Genomic DNA, 17,460 nt, shown 5'->3' with positions numbered 1-17,460 from the left:
AAAAATTGAGGCTTATGCCCTGCACAGGAAGCTGTATTATCCCCAACTTACAAAAGAGGGAAACTGAGGCATGAAGCAACCTCATCTCTTCTCTCACCTAAGCAGAGGGTGGGGACTGAAGGCAGAGCTGTTCCTTTGTTTCCTCCCCAGGAAAGCAATTACCTTGCATTTTGCTAGAACAGAATGTTGAGATTCTTTGGTAATTTTTGTTCCCAGGTGCTGCACTTCTTTGGAAACTCACCTTTTTAAGATACCATAAAAATGCCGACTGCTTTTAAAAACTCCATTTTACTTACCTGCCTTTTACTGCGTTAACTGTTTCTATGGAAACTGGAACTGGTCATGAAGCAGTCCTACAACATGAATTCTCACTTGTCAGTTTTACATTAAAGTGCCACCTTCAAAGTCCTTTAATAAACCACTAATAATTGTGTTGCTTAACGAGTTTTCCAATTAAACAAAAGAAGAAAGCGTGCTTTCACTGAATGTTCTGCACAATATTTTGTAGGTGTGGTCTCAGAATTTTAACAGTGTGCATGATATGACTCTCTTGGTTAAGGATATGATCTTTAAACAGAGAGACAGTTTATTAGCAGTAAAAGCCCTAGTGTGTGTAGTTAGACTTACATAAAGGTGACTTATACCAATATGGGTATGTCTAGACTGCTGTCACAGAAGCACACTGTAGAGATACTGAGTGAATGGGTAAATCAGCCTACAGTGAGCTCTGTGCTCCTACAGCTCGCTGGGGTACCTCTGTGCAGGCATATGCATGTGGTATTCCCTGTAGGTACGAGAGGGAATGCTCTCAACCAGAGTAAGTGTGAGTCTTTGTTGGGTGGCTACTGTGGAAAAAATAAAGCATGCAAGCTTAAGACACAACCATTTCATACAGTTATTCAGAATTAGAATCCATGTAGCTCGAGTCTAGGCTCCTCCATTACCTTTACCTTAGCCTTCCACTCTTGTAAAAACTGTAAGATCTCCTGTGTTCATTTTACTTACTTTCCCAAGTCAACTCAAGTGAGAAAAATCCCTTTTTCCTGTTCTTGGGGAGCAATCGCCAACAGAACACACCCTCCATCACAAGAGTAGAGCATTGCCAGCAAGGATCAACTTAAAAACTTCCAAGGACAGGTTCTATCCAGAGAAACCTAACTGTGTTTCCTGAGATAAGTTCCTCTCACCTCATCTCCAAGGCTTTGCAGTTGATTGGTGCTTTTAAATTGCAACAGGGGCAGGACTGATGCAAACACAAGCGTCTGCTCTCTCTACCTCCAAGCATAGAAAATCAGTGGACAGGGATTTTAGGCAAACTTTACACAAAGAAATACATCTAAAACACAGGAAGTGCAGCCTCAAAGTCAGAGGCAACAGAAGTTGCATGTGTTACTATACAAACTGCAAACCACACAGATATAATCCTATTTTGGTATGAATTCATTTTAAAAAGATCCTAAAGAGCAACATGATCTCCAAACTTTCTTTTCCTCCCAAAACTCATCCAGCCCACACACTTGGCTGACACCCCCAGGAGAACCAGGGTCTTTCTTCTAACTTAAGAGAGAAGATCACCTTTCCTACTGAGCTAGAAGCATTCCTTTAACCCTTTCCCAGCAAAACAAGCTTCTGCTAATACAGAACTTTTCAAGAAAATGGCCAAGCCACTCTCTTAAATTAGATGCCATGCTCTTCCACATGGTCCAAAACACCACATACTTTCCTTTAAAGTATTGTCAAGCTCATGCCAAATAGGCAACTTACCCATATGTACTGCTTGATTATGGAAAACTCCTGAAGTGAGTTTGAATTTAGGAATTAATATTCTAAGCTACTTCTTCCATAGATAGCCCTTGGTTTTAAGCATCACTTCAAACTGATCAGTAATCAGAGCAGGAATTTAAAAAACAAATCTCCCCAGTGGCCAACCAGACCTTCTCAGAGGCATACATTAAAGTTGCAACTTCCCTCAATACCAGTGCACTCAGAATCTGCCTTCTTTTCCTGATTTACAGAGATATTTATGGGGGTAGAGGGTGGGGAACAAACACTCTACAATTCTTCCTTAACTCTCTTCTATTTCCTTCTGCACAGCTACATCCTTTCAGGACCTGTTCAGGGCCCATATTAAGATCTGACTAGAAGGTACCCAACTCAAAACAGAGCAGTAATGTAAGGAGCAGGGCAGCCCGCAGGGAAACCAACTATTGAGTCCTGCACCAAGTAGGGAATTTACAGCAAATGAATGATTCATACATAGTTTTCTACTATGAACAAATTTACCACCTCTTTAAGGCCAGAGTTTTCCACAGGCCTCTGAATGCAAATGCCAAATATTTTGTCATGCCTTTCTCTTAGCCTATATGTCTCTACAGCCAGGGCTTGGAATGAGGCATATAATATAACAAACCAGAGACCTGGCACACATGGGGCTCCTCACTGCCTTTGCTCATGCATATGGTTTATTTTTCCCAGCTATGTCAATCCTTATAGGGCTTTACCACTACATCTGCCTCCTGGGAGTCTGCTATTGCAACTCTTACAGGGAAGGTGCAGAAGAAAAAAGGATACATTTAATCTTCTCTACTCTTTTCAAGCTAAAGGTCTCACTTCTACACCATTAATTAAACTGATTAATTAAACAGACAAGCCCCTGCAGCAGCAATTTATCCTCTCCAAGGATAAATACCGAACAGCTCCAGTTTTTGAACTGTTTCACATAACAGAGCTGTGATTATTCCAGATGAAACATCTTGCATGGTAACCTTCTTTAGGCCAGTGTTTACATCTATGTCTTGTGTTCCTCGGCAAGCACAGCTATGGGTAGCCTTTTACCCCAAAGGTGACAAAGAATAAAAGACAAAAGGCAACAGTGCTCTTTAGCATTGACTTTTCTTTACAGCCCACTGGATGTAAATATGAGGATGGCCAATGTCTCATCTTACTCCAAGGAAAGAGCCCAGTTTCTTTTCCAGTTCCCCTGCTGTATTAGAATGTCCAGAATCAGTTTGATACAGCTCTCACTAGGAATAGCAAGGAAGTCAACAAGAATATTAAAACAAGTATTTAAACAACTTCTCTGAAGCTGGAAAAAACCCAGCATTTGGAGAACCAGAAGGCTCTTTTTCATCCCCTATCTAGATCATATCAGCTAATAGCTTTTTGAAGTCACTCAGTGTCTCCTTCTTCTCTCCTCCTGAATGGACCAGAATGAATGTATCCTGTCTTTTCTCTTTAAAATGCCATATAATATCCTTCCATAGTGCTGACAACATCACTGTTACTCTCCAGCAGTTCCAAGACACGGTGCATCACCACTTCAGCCAGGGAGGGGTTGTAGCTTTGCCGAACACAATTTAGGACATGAAGGAAATGGCAGCCTTTTTCAGCATCTGCAGGAAAAAAAGGGAAAATTCAGACAGGCATGGAGGAAAGACTTTGATCTGCCTCTTTTGAACTATTATAATCCAGATCAGTCATGAAAAAACAGCTGCTGGAGAGAAAGAACACCCTAGATACTAAAGCAGAGGTGTGTGTATTCAGAGGGAAGAGATCCAGTCTGTGCCTACAGTTCTCCAATTATCAACTGTCTCCACTGACTTTTCTGGGAAGTGTCAGGGCTGCAGCAGTAGTAATGACGGTGAAAGTCTCAGTCTTGTCAACTGTAACATATGAGAGTCATTCAGTACACTTGACAATGAGGTCAATAACGTAAGAATACCAAGCTATCCAGTTTATGCAGCTTCACAAGGACTCAGAATAATTTTGTTCATACCCAACTTCAAAACCCTCTAGCACAGCAGGCAGGTGGGAGGTACACGGCTAGGACCTGTAACCGCTTGCCCAACGCTGGCATCTTGTGGAAAAACTGCTGCAGTGCAACTTCCATTCACCTCAGTGCGATCCGTCCCTGCCCTTCAGACTACTCAGACAATTACGGAAGTAGAAAGTCTCAGACCTTCAGTATCAAATTTTATCTCCTTTTAAGAGGAATTAGCCCTGAAATGTACAAGAGAACAGAAATTTTAAAATAACACCCTTTCCTAGGGGGCAAGCACAGAGCTCCCCAATGGCTGCACAAAGCTACTGTGTACCAGGTGGAGCTGTGATTTGAAGCCGTCATTTGAAGCTGTTCCAGTCAACATTTCCTCCCACAGACCCTGTAACACACTAATCGTCCGTGCTGCAGGCTCCCAGTCTCTCCAAGTGCTGAACTCCACAACACATTTCTCCTCGGTGGCTAACAGTGGAAAACAAACATAAATGAGACACGCCAGCACAAATTATTCTCCTTCTCCTCAGCCCTCAGTTCACATGATGCAAGGCAAGTTTGATAAGGGTACTGAGAAATTGCCATGGGCCAGGGAGGTCCCTATATTTTGTTGTTGCTGCCTTTGTTTTTTTTTTAGTTATTCTCTACTCTAGAATCTGCTGAGCCCTTGAACTGCCTTAGAAGCTGCTGAAAAAAGTCACTCGTAGATAGTGGTAAATAAACAGTTCAGCCTAATTCCTATTAGACTGTGGATCAGGCAGAAATACTTCTTTAGAAGTCAGTGATCCAGCATGATAAAAGGCCTTTGTGGCTGACAGCCAAAATGTGTCCAGCACCCTAGGAGAGGTAAGTGCAGAGAACAGAACAATGCCTCTAGCTGGTCATGGTGACTGTTGTTGCAAACAAGGTGGGTAACCACATTTTACATTTTTCATAGGTTTGTCATAAGAAGGTCAAAGTGCCCATCCCTGATCTACAGTAACTTAAGTTTCAATGAATTAATTAGTGACTCAAGTGTTACCCAACAGTGCAATACATACTTTCCTCCTAGATGGCACTTCGGGGTAGCTGCAGGTGTGTAACTCAGAAACACTCCTAGTCTGCAGCCCAGCTTTGAGGGAATACACTCCTTACAGTGGAGTTGTGCTGTCCCTCTTTCACTGACATCTCGGGTTCCAACTTTTGTCCAGCAGCTGAGGTAAGCCAGGCTGCCATTAACTGTTGTGCCTGACAACCAACATCAGGGGGTGCAGAGTTACAGAACAACTATCATTTGCCCACTGTGGACATCTCATGCAGGGTACATGCTGACATATTAAATTTAACTTTGAGTGGTTCTGGTTTTTTGTCCTCTCTACTATCAGCCTGATCTAAGCCTAAAGCTATGGCAAATTTATATAAAAAAAAAAATCCATTTTGAAGTTCAATCTGGAGTCAAAATGCACTGTCTGCTGTCTGGCTATCTTAAGCTTCTAGATGGACCCACAGTGGCCTCATGTGAGGGCATTTAAGATCAGGTTGTTTGGAATTATAAGTGGAGCCAAGAACTAGGATTGTCATGTAGGCACATTACGGATCAGGGTTTGTGGAGCTCTCAGTAGGCACACTTAAGACTTTTTTTTTTTATTTGTACAGTAGTTCCATACAGCTGGGTTGGGCCTGAGAACGTGTCACAACTAAAGCAATGGAGTGAGGCGTTGCCTGGAAAACTGGCAGAGAAGTAACTAATTGGAGAGAAGAGTTTGGTTTATCATAAATCAGCCTTCTTGTCATGGAAGATTACTATTGCTCTTGAAGGAAAACAGGTAGGAACTTCTTGCAACAAGCAAAAGCCCCTGAGGTATATGCTTGTGTCCTTATTTTCTCCCTGGGAGCCCAGCTGGGATTGCCCTCCCGCCAGCAGAGGGGGGCCGGCAGCCGCACTGAGCTCCACGCTCTTGCATCATTCAGAGACAACAAATACCCGCAGTGCCTTGCTGGTTTCGACTGAAACTTCTTGACTTTTCTTCTATCACCAGTAACCAGGTCATTGAAAGGGTCCTTCTGAAAACCAGCAAAGGGACACTGACCTGGAAATTGTCCTCTTTACAGCAGGAAACTAAGTAGGGGGAAAACTTCAAGGAGAACAAGAGGCTCAGTTAAGCAGTTGCTAATTTTAACCTGCTTAGTATGGAAAACATGGCTTTGAGGACTCAGGACTCTTCCAAGTCTTTTCTGTGACTGATCTAGAAATTCCTTTCTGCTGTTGACTCCTCCTGACTGAAAGAACTTCCCAACCTCTCATGGATCACAGAGTACTTTACCAGTGTGACAATGCACAAGAGGAGAGCACCCAGTGCCCTGTGCCAACTGTATACTGGATCTGGCCTTGATAGTGGCACAGATATACTTAAAAAAAAAAAAAACAAACAGGTTACCAGGAGAACTAGATGATATATAAAATGGGCAGAGGAATAATTTGACTCTTAATGATGTTTGTATTTGTTAATTGGATAAAAGATAATAAAACAATGTGATATGGTAATTTGTTGCATTGAAATAGCCTAAAGCAAATGAGCCCATCTTAACCTGCATGCCCAGTAACCTCAACTCCCTCCATCCCCCTAAGATACAAAGACCTTTCACCTCCACCTCAAACTTTGTATACAATTGTACCATTTTTTAAGATAGCAAGTTGAAAACTCCAATATAATACTGCTTCACTTAGCCTTTTTCACAGCAGGATAACCATCGTACACCAGGTCCTACAAGCACTATTATGTTAGTATAAGGATATGAGCAATTTAAGATTATATGCCTTATGTTCTACTCAGTCATTATTCTGTACTAAAGCACATTCTGTCCCACAAATAGCTGCACTCCAGCAGCAAGTGATCCCTGCTGACACATTCTGCCCAATGAATTGAAAGACACTGTAGCAATATACCTGTGTAATTAGCAGACATTCCAGTCAAGCACAAGTTATCACTATGGCAATAAGACACAATAGGCTTGAGGGACAGGGATAACTCAGAAGCCACTGGGGGTACATTATCTGAAAATAAGTGGACTTTGTTTGACTGAAAGCTCTACCTGCAAAGAACAACCACCTGAGCTATACCTGATCTTAAAATCTACAGAGAATATCCTACTGACTTAAACAAGTTTCATTGTTGACTTAATGGAGGCGGGGACTTCACCTTTCTGCATGGTCACTTTTGTGTCAACTCCCCTGAAGAAACTGAACCAGCAAGATTTGCTACTTCTGCAGAGTGCAATGCAACAGCTGCTAGGTGGTGACCTAACTTCATTACATTTGGTTCCTTCCAAAATCTAAGTATTCTCAAAAGATATAGATTAAAGATAAAGGCTGCTTATTTCAGATCTCAGAGGTTTGCTTCCTGCTGGGCACACAGGCTCTTCCTCTCCCCACACTCACAGGAAGCTGCTCCTGCAGTCCAGCTTTCAGCTGTACTGATGGTCTACACCAGCAACAGCTCCAAGTCCAGAGGTAAGGACAAACAGCATATCTAATCCAGCAGCAGGAGGAGATGCTGTCATCAGTATATCAGCACCAGCTCCTCAGAGCCCTGATCACCGATACTTACGCCTGGGTTTTCGACAGTCTTCTTTAATCACATCGAGGGTCACTTTAAGCAGTTCCTTATCATGGTCAGTCACCTGGAGAAAAAAGAAGAAACTGGTGATTTATAGCAGCCTATTTCACAGTACATGGCCTGGCTGTTGAAAAGCAATCTGAGGACATGATGTGTTCTAAGCTAACACTGTCATAACTAGAGTCTGCATTATACACTGCCTACAGGACGAATAATAAACATCAAATCTTCAGTTATTATTTGATTACTATTAGCAGCATCCATAAGTTAGGGGAAGAATATGATACAACAGAATTCAACCCAAAGGAGGCTAGCTGGCTCAGCAGAACACCAGGTTTTAACACACTTCAATAAGAACTGTCCCAGGTCCCAGGTTTCAGTGAGCTCAGGTGCTTGGCAAGCCAGTGAGCACAGACTGAACTTGGAACAACAATTTAGTGGGTTATTCAAAGGTAAAACCAACAGTGCTGTACATAAGACTTTCAAGTAAATGGAGAGCACTTGGATGTCCAGCTTCTCTTTCTAAAACATTTCTACTTTTTCTGCAATATTTCTACTGTTTCTATAGACTATGAAAGTCATACCCCTGAACTTGTTTACAACCACAGCTCAGTTCCTTACATGGTATAAGTCCTTGGAGCTACTAGGTTTCTGGAAAACCACTCCTTTTTCTTGTAGCATCTTTATTGCTTCCTTAAAAACATTGTGAATCCTTTTGGAACTGGAGTTACCTTTTGACTTCACCTGGATGGGAAGAAAGAAATGAAGCAGATGGTGAGAGATCTCAGCTCAACTAAAGTTACAGCAAAAGCTCCAGATGCTTTCAAGAGAAAGACGACTTCAGGTCCTCTTTAATGTGAATTTTGTTACATATTTTTCTTCATTTAGTAATTCACAAGTCATATCTGTTATGTATGAACTAACCAATATCCATGAGCTTTAAACAAAACCCGGACACCAGAAGCTTGTCCATTTTTAAGGAATCAAAACCTCTAAACTTCTTTCTTTGTATTTAGGAGCTATTTGATTATGTACTAAGAACTCCTTCTTGGAATATGCTTGTGATGCTTGCAGAGCATTTGACTATTTATCTAGTCAAGCTTTTTTCAAATTCAGAGTTTTCCTTGTAACAAGGGTAGAAAGGTAGGAAGATCAGTGTTTTGTAAGGTGATATTCAGGAGGAATCTAAGTGCTGAGGACTAGATTCCCACCTCCCAGTTTCAATCAGGGAAAGGAGAAAATTGAAAAAACCCAGTATTTTCTTCTTGTTCCCTTTGTTTCCAAATTTTTACAAACATTCTGGTCATGATCTCAGTAGCTTCTCCACAGCCTAGTGAAGTGAAAGGATAAAGAGCATGCAAGAAATGAAGACAGGTATATGAGATAAGGGAACAAAGGATTCAAGTTTTGAGGAGAGGTGGGAAATGAGCTCTTGACAATGTGCCTGGATGTCCATAACTGAGGAGGTTATTTAGAACACAGGGTTCTGTGTTTGGGACACATCTAACAGAGTAGGAAGGAAGCAGAGGGGAAAAAAAGGGAAAAGCAGGGCTTGTTTGAAAGTAGGGCAGAGCTTTGACACTGGAATAACAGCTAAGGAAGAAGAAGGAAATAAAGAATCAGTTGTGGAGAGGGAAAAGTATAGGTAGATGATTTACTCTTCTCCATCTCCATCTCCATCTGTCCTGCTCTGTCCTTCAGCCTCCCATTTATCTACACAGACTGCTTCAGTTCCCCAGTTGTTGTTTTCTCATCTGTTGGGAGCACACTGTGCTCTCTGTGGTTTTCTTTGAGAACAGAGTTAAACTGCTTCCCACAAGCCAACATGAGATAACTAGAACCACACCAGAGCAACCAAAGCAAGATTTGCCAAGCCATTTCTTCAAGTATCACTGTAAATGCTCCCACCCTGTTCTGAACAAAAGTATCAGACTTCACATATCCTACTTCACTCACCAGAAGCACTCAGAAGCCTTGGAGCAAAACAGGCAACCACCACCACCAGAATGAATTCACATGAATATGCAAGATGGACACCACATGAGCAATGGAAGAACATCTTTTCACAAAACATTCATTCGATACATTTGCAATTCTCAAGTAACACTCCAACTGCCTCTAAGCCCAGAAGCTGATGTACCTAACTGGGAATAGTTCAGAGATCTAAAAGGGATATTGGTGTTAGCATGCATCACAAGTTTCTCCATTCCCTTCCTCCAGCTAATCCTCAGTATTTCAGCAGGCCATAATCACATCTCTCTCTCTGTCCCACAACTGATAACTCTTTTTCCTCTCAAATCAGCAGTAAAAACTAATTGCCTAACAGTTCAAGATAATTAACATAGAACAATGGCTAATATTCTCAGTTCAGTTTTCTCTGTTTCAGACTGAAGGACTTTGTCTGTCCTCCTGTCCACCACAGCTATCAGTCTGGATAACAACAGGCTTCACTTCTAATTACAAACTTGACCATGCATCTGGACACCATTCCAGTTAGAGCATTAATACCACTACCATATTTCTCTTCATAGTCTCTCTTCTGATGAACTGAAGAAACAAACATAAAATGTAGCAGGAAGGATTAGGTGAAGAGTGAACATTTTCTCACGGAAAAGCATATTCTCATAGCCCTATGTAAAATGAAGACACTTTGCTTCTCATTCAAATGCAGTAGTAAATCCTCAAGAATGTAAGAAATTGCTACCAAAGCAACCAACTCAAGACTCTGATCAATTTTTAATGTGAAAGCAAACATTTGGGGAGAAAAAAAAGATAAAAATATCTCCAAAGAAGCACAGTAATTATTCAGTTTGGCTTAACACTGAGATCCTGTCAGAAAAGGGAGATAATTAAAAACAGACTCTGTGTGAACTGACACACAGCTCAGTCTGGATGGATACTGAAACAGAATCACTAAGAATGCAAGTCAAGGTAATGACAGAGAGAAGGCAGCGAGGCCTTATAATAAGTAAGCAGCTGCTACATATCAGCACCCTCTCATATGTGCTGCAGAGTCCATGCAAAGGGGCTCCATGGCAGAAGGACTGTTCCTGAAAAACAAATGAGGGCTCCTGCCCACTTTAGTATTATTATATTATGTATTAATATAATAATATTATATAGTATTGAGCTTTAATATTATCATAAAATGACAGAAAAAATTTGGGATTTTTTCCTAGTATGCTTTAGAATATGTTTCCTCCTCTACATTTGTCTTATCACTAAACTGAGCCCTCATTTCCTCTGGACTTGGATCCCACTCAGATTCAATGTACACTCCAATTTGTGATTTAGTCTACTAAGTAGATATCCGCAGGAGACTGAACATGAGGCTATACACAGAGAGAAGAAATTTAGAACTATGAAATCCTAAGTGATTTCACATCCCTGCTTACTCAGGGGTAATTCCTTCTGAGTCACAGCCTATTAGCCATCCCTTTCTTTTTACAAAGCTTTCATCTCAGAAATGCAGATATTAGGTAGTTTAACTGCCAATCCAAAGCACCACTAAGATTTGAATCTGAAATTTCAAATGTACCTCTCACAATGTTCACATCTCATTTTGCAAAGTGCCCCTTTTGGGCTTGCCTTAGATTTCTTGGTGCACCATTTCAGGTTCTCTGAAGTACTAACAACTTCCCCCCCCCCCCAAAATCAGGACCTCTTCAAATAAATTAGGCTGTACATCCAAACACAGGAGTGTTCAAGAATCAGTCATCACTTTTACAAAACACATGTTGTGTGTGTGTGTGTCTTGAGATAGAAGCAGCTATTAAATAATAATTTTACCTTCCCTACCCTCACTCCCAAGACCAGTCAACAACTCGGTAGCAAAGCCAACAGAAGAATCTATGTGTCCAGAATTAAGTTAGTATTTTAATCAATATATTCCATTGGATGGTTCTCACACAGCTTAGTGGGCTGGTGCTGTACAACCAGTTATTCTCAGATCTTTAAAACAAGACAAACTCTCTGTACAATCAATAGTAGGTCAAAGAAATGAAGTGGTACAGGAATTAGTCAGTCTGTTCAAAACACTGAAAGTATGTAACCTTTGACTCATAATGAATCACAACACACCCTGATGGTGTTAAAAGTTTCCTGGTATAACCACACACATGATTCCACTCCTGGAATCGCCCTTTGCAATTTGTCATGAGGTGTTTAATCCTTGGTTTAGGCAGGTGACAATTTTAGTAATAGTGATTCTGGACATGTCAGTCCTGAAGTCCTATAATAAGCTTTGCAATATACATATTTAAAGCAGCAGTGAAGCTTCCTCAAGAGGCAGAAAGACAAGCACATAGCATCAAGAACATATAATGCACTGTGTTACACCTACAATGTACAGGGTATATAGAGCAAGTGTGAACAACACTGTTCAACTCCCTGCTTTAACTACTTGGCATTGCTGACCTTGAGATAATATTCAAATCAAGAGAAGTGCAAACAGCACAGTCTGGAAAGCACAACCCAAGTTATGTGCCCAAGTGCCATACACAAACTGGAACAGTAACACTAAAACAGCACATGCTGCAGCTTATGCACAAAAGAATTGTATAAAAATGGCTAATCAAGACTGGCTGGTTGCAAATATTTAACTCAGTTGAGAAACTGGATGGGTCCAGTTCACACATAATTTTCTTTAAAAAAGGAACCAAAGGCTTGTCCATTTGCCAAACAGAATTGCCTAAGTCCAGCAAGTACACTCTGGAGGTTCTCTAAGCACTAAATTACTTTTTCTGGTTTTGCTTGTAGTCTTCCTTCTGGTACCCATCCCTCCAGTCTCAAAAGTCATTTGTTTTAAGGGATAAGGAAAAGCCTACAGCTTAGGGATAGACAGGGCACTAGTTATGCAAAATAAAGCTCCACTGACTTTAAAGATTGTAACAGATTTGTTAATTTTTAACCTTTTTTTAAAAACACCAAGCCTTTCAATTCTCTTACCCATCCTCTGTAGACTATAAAATTAAATTTTCCCTAGTATCTATCTGAGAAAGGGACATGATTTGAGTTCTGCCATGTGCATCTGTTAGAGAGAAATTTATTCTGAAAAGCCAGAAGACTGCACTGGTGGGGAGCCATTAAGACTGAAACTAGGTATTGTAGGACATGTATGGGATGTGGACAGGGCTCAGACACAGTAATGCTGAAAAGGAACAGAGAGATGCTTCCTACCTCAAGCTATCCCAGCTACCTCCTTTCATCTTCGCTCCCTGCTCCACTCCACTGCCAGTGACTCCACAGCAGCTCACCACCTCCCTGGAGAAAATATTCCATGGGGAGATACCCTCCCACTATGATGAACACTGTGCAAGTACTTTAAAAGCTGGGAAAGAGATGAAGGGGCTGTACCACATCTACTAGGATCACAAGGAAAGGGAGAGAAAGGTAACAAATAGTTTAACAGTAACTGTGCTCTAGAACACAGAATTGGGGTAAAAAAAAATTAAAGTTATACATCCAAATAACTCATCTTTTCACATCCAGGTAAAGTGCAAGAAGTGAACAAGTTGCATATTGTCGTGTGGCCTAATTAGTTTGGTCCACCCATCTAGCTCCTACCTTGCCAATTAGGCATGAAATAACATTGTTCCACATCAGCAACACCATTTATCCTTTTGGTTTGAGGGCAATGCCAAACAAAAGACTACAGAAGTGAAAAGGAAAGAAGAGGGACAGGAATCAGATCTATTACACTTATTTTCATGGATTGAACTGGGTACTTGACCCTTTGCCAATTATGAGAAATGACACTTTCTAGAGACAGAGTAAAGGAACAACAAAGTGCATTTCCAGAGCATTACTAGGCACTCCTCTTAAGGCACTCAGGCCACTTGACAACTGCAGGTCCTTTCTTATGCAAAGACAGATAAGCCTCTTTGCAAGAAATTAATACCAAAGGGCAACAGAGAGAACTGCAATTTCTAAATAAGCATCTGTGTGCCCAACTTCCTGGGATGTACATTCACACCCTTGCATCAGGGTCAGGCACTACTACTAATTATTACAATAGCTCTTCATGACTGCTAACAACACTGATGCTATATCACTTTTCTTGGTTTAGGTTTTTTCATGTTTCTTTTTTCTTTTTTTTTTTTGGTTGGTTTGGATTTTGTTGGGTTTTTGGTTTTTTTTCTGAGCCTTTACATGTCTGTTCTGCACCAGTTCCTACTTTAAATGGCTTTGCAAGTTATTTATCTTGATCTTTCTATAAATGCTGAAACTTCTAAGATGGAAGTTTCCAGTATTGGTCATAATGACCACTACTTCCTTTAATGTAAAGTGTTTGGGAACTTTTAGTTCTGTTCCAGCTAGTTTGGGAAGCACCCTGTTCTATGTTAGATATTGTAGTATCAAACTTTTCTGTCAAAAATGAGAATAGCTCCTGCTAGTGTTAATATCCATATTTGCTTTAAAACAAACAAAAAATGCCTTAAATGAAAACAAAAAAACCCCAACTCAGCTATGAAGAAGCAGCTATCAGCAGAAGTTCAATGAGGCCAACAAGAATAGAGGTAGTCTTAATTATTATTTGACCTCATCTCCAAAGGACTGGTTTTCGTGTTGCTTTGTTTGATTTTTTAAGAATTAAATCAACATCAGAAATCAACATAACATAGCACTTAACATTACAGTGCACATCAAAACAAGGCAGTGAAAATGACTGCCGGGGATTTACTTCTCCACAGAAAACTGAAAAGTAAACAAGTGAGTTACAACACTCTAGTTTAAGTTTCAGCTGCCACTGCTATCTTGGTAAAAGATGTAACCATCAGTTTTGCAGAAATCTACCACACCAGCTGAGAATCTGGTTTGTAATTTATCCAACTAACACAGAGCAGTATAAAACCATTTTACAAAACGGTTTTTGTTCTATTTCCCATTCTGCAGTTGATTAAGAGCATACTAACTCATTGGAAAGTTTCTTAACAGTTTGGTTACATCTGTAAACTGATTTCTGTTTAATCCCATCTTCGGATGCTTTCGATCATGGCCTTTCACAACTCAGGATTTCCAACATGAGAAACATATAGCAGTGAGTACTGTTCATCCACTCATCATAATCCCCTTTTGAAAACTACATCTCTATTAATATATTGAGCTTCAAAGGAGAAACAAGACAAAGACTTGTGCTCCCTTCTCCTGATCAAATTCAGGATCTGAAGAATCTGTTTGTCAAGGACCTTCAAGTGATCTCCTTTTCTGAGACTGGCAATATTTACAAATCTAAATTAGGTAGTGCCTGTTGCAGGCTGTAAGGTTGCTCAGTCCTAACACAAGATTATCCCTAATAACTGAATGTCCTTACATGACTTTGTTTAGCCTGGTTTTATATGTCTAAAGTGACAAGGTTTCCTCAAGCTCTGTAAATAATTCATGCATAAAGCTAAAGCACTTGTGGTTTTTGAATCCTAGACACCAGTCTCTTATCTGTTTGTTTATGCTTAAAAAAAGGACATGGTATTATTTCCCCCCACTCAAAACTTTGAACAGGTACATTCACTCACCTCCTGACAGCTGGGACTGGGTAGATGCACATCCACCAGTGACACCAGAGTATCAATTGTTTCCAGCTCCTGCTGGTAAAAGGTCTGAATTTTGTTTTCTAATAGAAAGCCTTGCACTTTCTCATGCAGCATATGGATTGAGAAATTCTGACCCTTCAGGCCACTACAAGGATACACAGAATACGTCAAAAGGCAAGAAATGGGTTTTAGAACAATTACCTAGAGTCAGCCCACTAGACTGATTTCAAAGGTCAAAAGGTATTTTATTATTCTTAGAGAATTTTATTTTAAATTCTTAATTAAATCAAAATATTTTTATATGGATAAACATTCAATTGTTCCTCTTCAATCATTTGCTGTAACAGTTTTGTGATTTTAAGATCTGCAGTCTCTGAAACCACACTACATGCATCAGACCGCCCAACAAGCATTCAGCTACTCTTAAACTGAATACAGAAATGGATGTTTGATTCAGTTTATTGAGGCCATGTATTTGGTGATTTGATGATGACAAGGGCAGCAGAGCATTTCAGTGGAATAGCTCCTTATCCTTACATATAAAACAAAATCAGGAAGGGACACTTCTCCATCCTCTCTGCTGACCTCAGCCCCAAATCTTGCTCAAAATCCTATTTTATCTCACTAGATGCAAGAGGTCTATACATAGTATTTTACTACCTTCCTAATGTTCACTTTGGTTGATCACATTTCATTTCTCAGATACCTGGACAGGTGTCTCATCTGTATGGATCATCAATCATTTGGGAGAAAAGCAGGCTGCTACTGTATGTTTATGCAGAGTCTAAATCAGAGTTGAGCCCTGTTCTATCTTTCTCTACAGTTATTACAATAACAAAAAAACCCCCATAAAATCCCACACTTTACCCCAAGACCAGCCTGGATACTGCATTTACCTCTGTCCTTCCTCAGGGCCTTTGAAAGGTTTATCATAAACTTCTCTATAGAGACAGGGGAGCTCCAGCATTCTTGAAATCTGAACATCATACAAAGGATCATCCACTTTATCTGGAGGAGCAAAAAAGAACACACAGACTTGGCCAGAAGTGCTATATCAATTTTTTTAAGCAAGCAAACCTGAGGCAGCACAACAGAGCTTCACAGCCGGTATTAAATTGGCAAATGTTGTTCACCATTGTTTTTACAAAAACAAACCCACAAAGGCTACTCCTTCTTTTACAGTTTACTAGGAGGTAAATGGTCTGTTGTGGTGCATTGCAGATTATGCTTTTGTCTGACAACTTATTTAACCAGAATTTATGATCTCCATTTTACCTTTCAACAGCCTTCATCCATTAAATGAAGTTAACACATAGCAAAGAGCTTTATTTGGGCCAAAGTGAGAGCAATTTAGAGACTATTTGATTGCATGGCTCTCTTTGGTGTTATTAACAGCGCCTGAATGGGCTGTATATATTCATAAATCTTCTGTCTGGAAAAGAGGATTGAATTCCCTCACAAATTTTAGCTAGAGCTGAAAAATCTAGACTTTTTATCTGAATTACAAGGGTTTTTAAAAGACAGGGTTCTCCCCACCAAAGAAATAATTCTAGTATTACCTCTGAAAGATTTCACCGGGGAAAACCAACTCTTACACAACAGCACAGATGCAGAACAGAGAAGAAATTATGTAACTGGAAGCTCCCAGGGTGTAAACAGTGGACTGCAGAGCCCTGCTACCCAAAGAGCTGTCAGATATAGAGGCAGCATCTGCATGCAGATCTGTGCCTGGGTGACTGAAGGTGACTGAGTCATCCTGCAGAGCCAGGGAGTTCAGGAGAACCCAGGCTTCAGTGGAACACTGCCCAAGTGCTGCTGCCTGCCCTTGGAACGGATTGTACAGGCTGCAACTAACAGCAGACACTTCCCCAAAGCATAACTCCCTGGATGAAGTGGGACATGAGAGGTCACCAGCCCCTTTCCCATGGGCTTGGCTGGTCTGCTTCAACACAGAGCAAGTCACTCTCACAGATATCCAACCACAGTATCTGCACAGCATTCTTGTAAGCATGTTAATCATCTTTTATAGTTTTTCCAGGAATGCCTTATTTACAGGCAATCTAACCCCACACATTAAGTAGTGTGTCTTCTAACCTTACACTGCTAAAATTGAAATAAAGATACACAGATGAAAATCTCTTTAGAAAAATGAGATGCCAGAAAATAAAGTGGAAAATATTCAGTTAATTACATACAGCTTAGACAGTTTCACAGATTCAGACAACTGAGTTACATACGTCCCTGGTTCATAACACTCACAGAAACTTGAAGCCTGAATTTCTCTTTGTTGCCTATAGGTTCGGATGTGACCTCTGACCCTGACAACATCCCCGATCTCCAGCTTGGTTTTCTGGCTCACTGTTTCTTGGAGTTTCTTCATCTGTTCAAACACAATAAGACTGCTGGGTGTGCTTGGACGACCTGCAAGCAGTGAGGGAAAGGGGATCAGGCATTAAAGTCAAGAGGACTGTCCTTTTGCATTCATCCACCTATGTATCACGAGACCCACGTTACTAAAAAAAGGATAAGGTCCCAGGCACCACGTGGCCTGGGTAGCAAAACT

The 17,460-nt window shown here is 40.6% G+C and overlaps 1 protein-coding gene across 6 annotated transcripts in view; it reads right to left on the bottom strand.

The window, feature by feature from the left end:
* Window positions 1–1,421: 1,421 nt before the first annotated feature.
* Window positions 1,422–17,460, bottom strand: part of STN1 (STN1 subunit of CST complex) — a 43,656-nt gene continuing 27,617 nt past the window's right edge. For all 6 annotated transcript variants that reach the window (XM_032695402.1, XM_032695403.1, XM_032695404.1 and 3 more), the window contains 6 exons: window positions 17,157–17,318; window positions 15,794–15,905; window positions 14,880–15,042; window positions 7,990–8,112; window positions 7,360–7,432; window positions 1,422–3,392 (listed from right to left, as the gene is read on the bottom strand). In XM_032695402.1, the coding sequence (XP_032551293.1) occupies window positions 3,235–3,392; window positions 7,360–7,432; window positions 7,990–8,112; window positions 14,880–15,042; window positions 15,794–15,905; window positions 17,157–17,318 (791 nt within the window). In that variant the 3' untranslated portion in view covers window positions 1,422–3,234. The remainder of the gene's footprint in view (window positions 3,393–7,359; window positions 7,433–7,989; window positions 8,113–14,879; window positions 15,043–15,793; window positions 15,906–17,156; window positions 17,319–17,460) is intronic.

This window comes from Chiroxiphia lanceolata, chromosome 8 (assembly GCF_009829145.1).
Source record: "Chiroxiphia lanceolata isolate bChiLan1 chromosome 8, bChiLan1.pri, whole genome shotgun sequence".
NCBI classification, from domain to species: Eukaryota; Metazoa; Chordata; class Aves; order Passeriformes; family Pipridae; genus Chiroxiphia; species Chiroxiphia lanceolata.
This window is presented reverse-complemented; position numbering and strand designations above follow the sequence as displayed.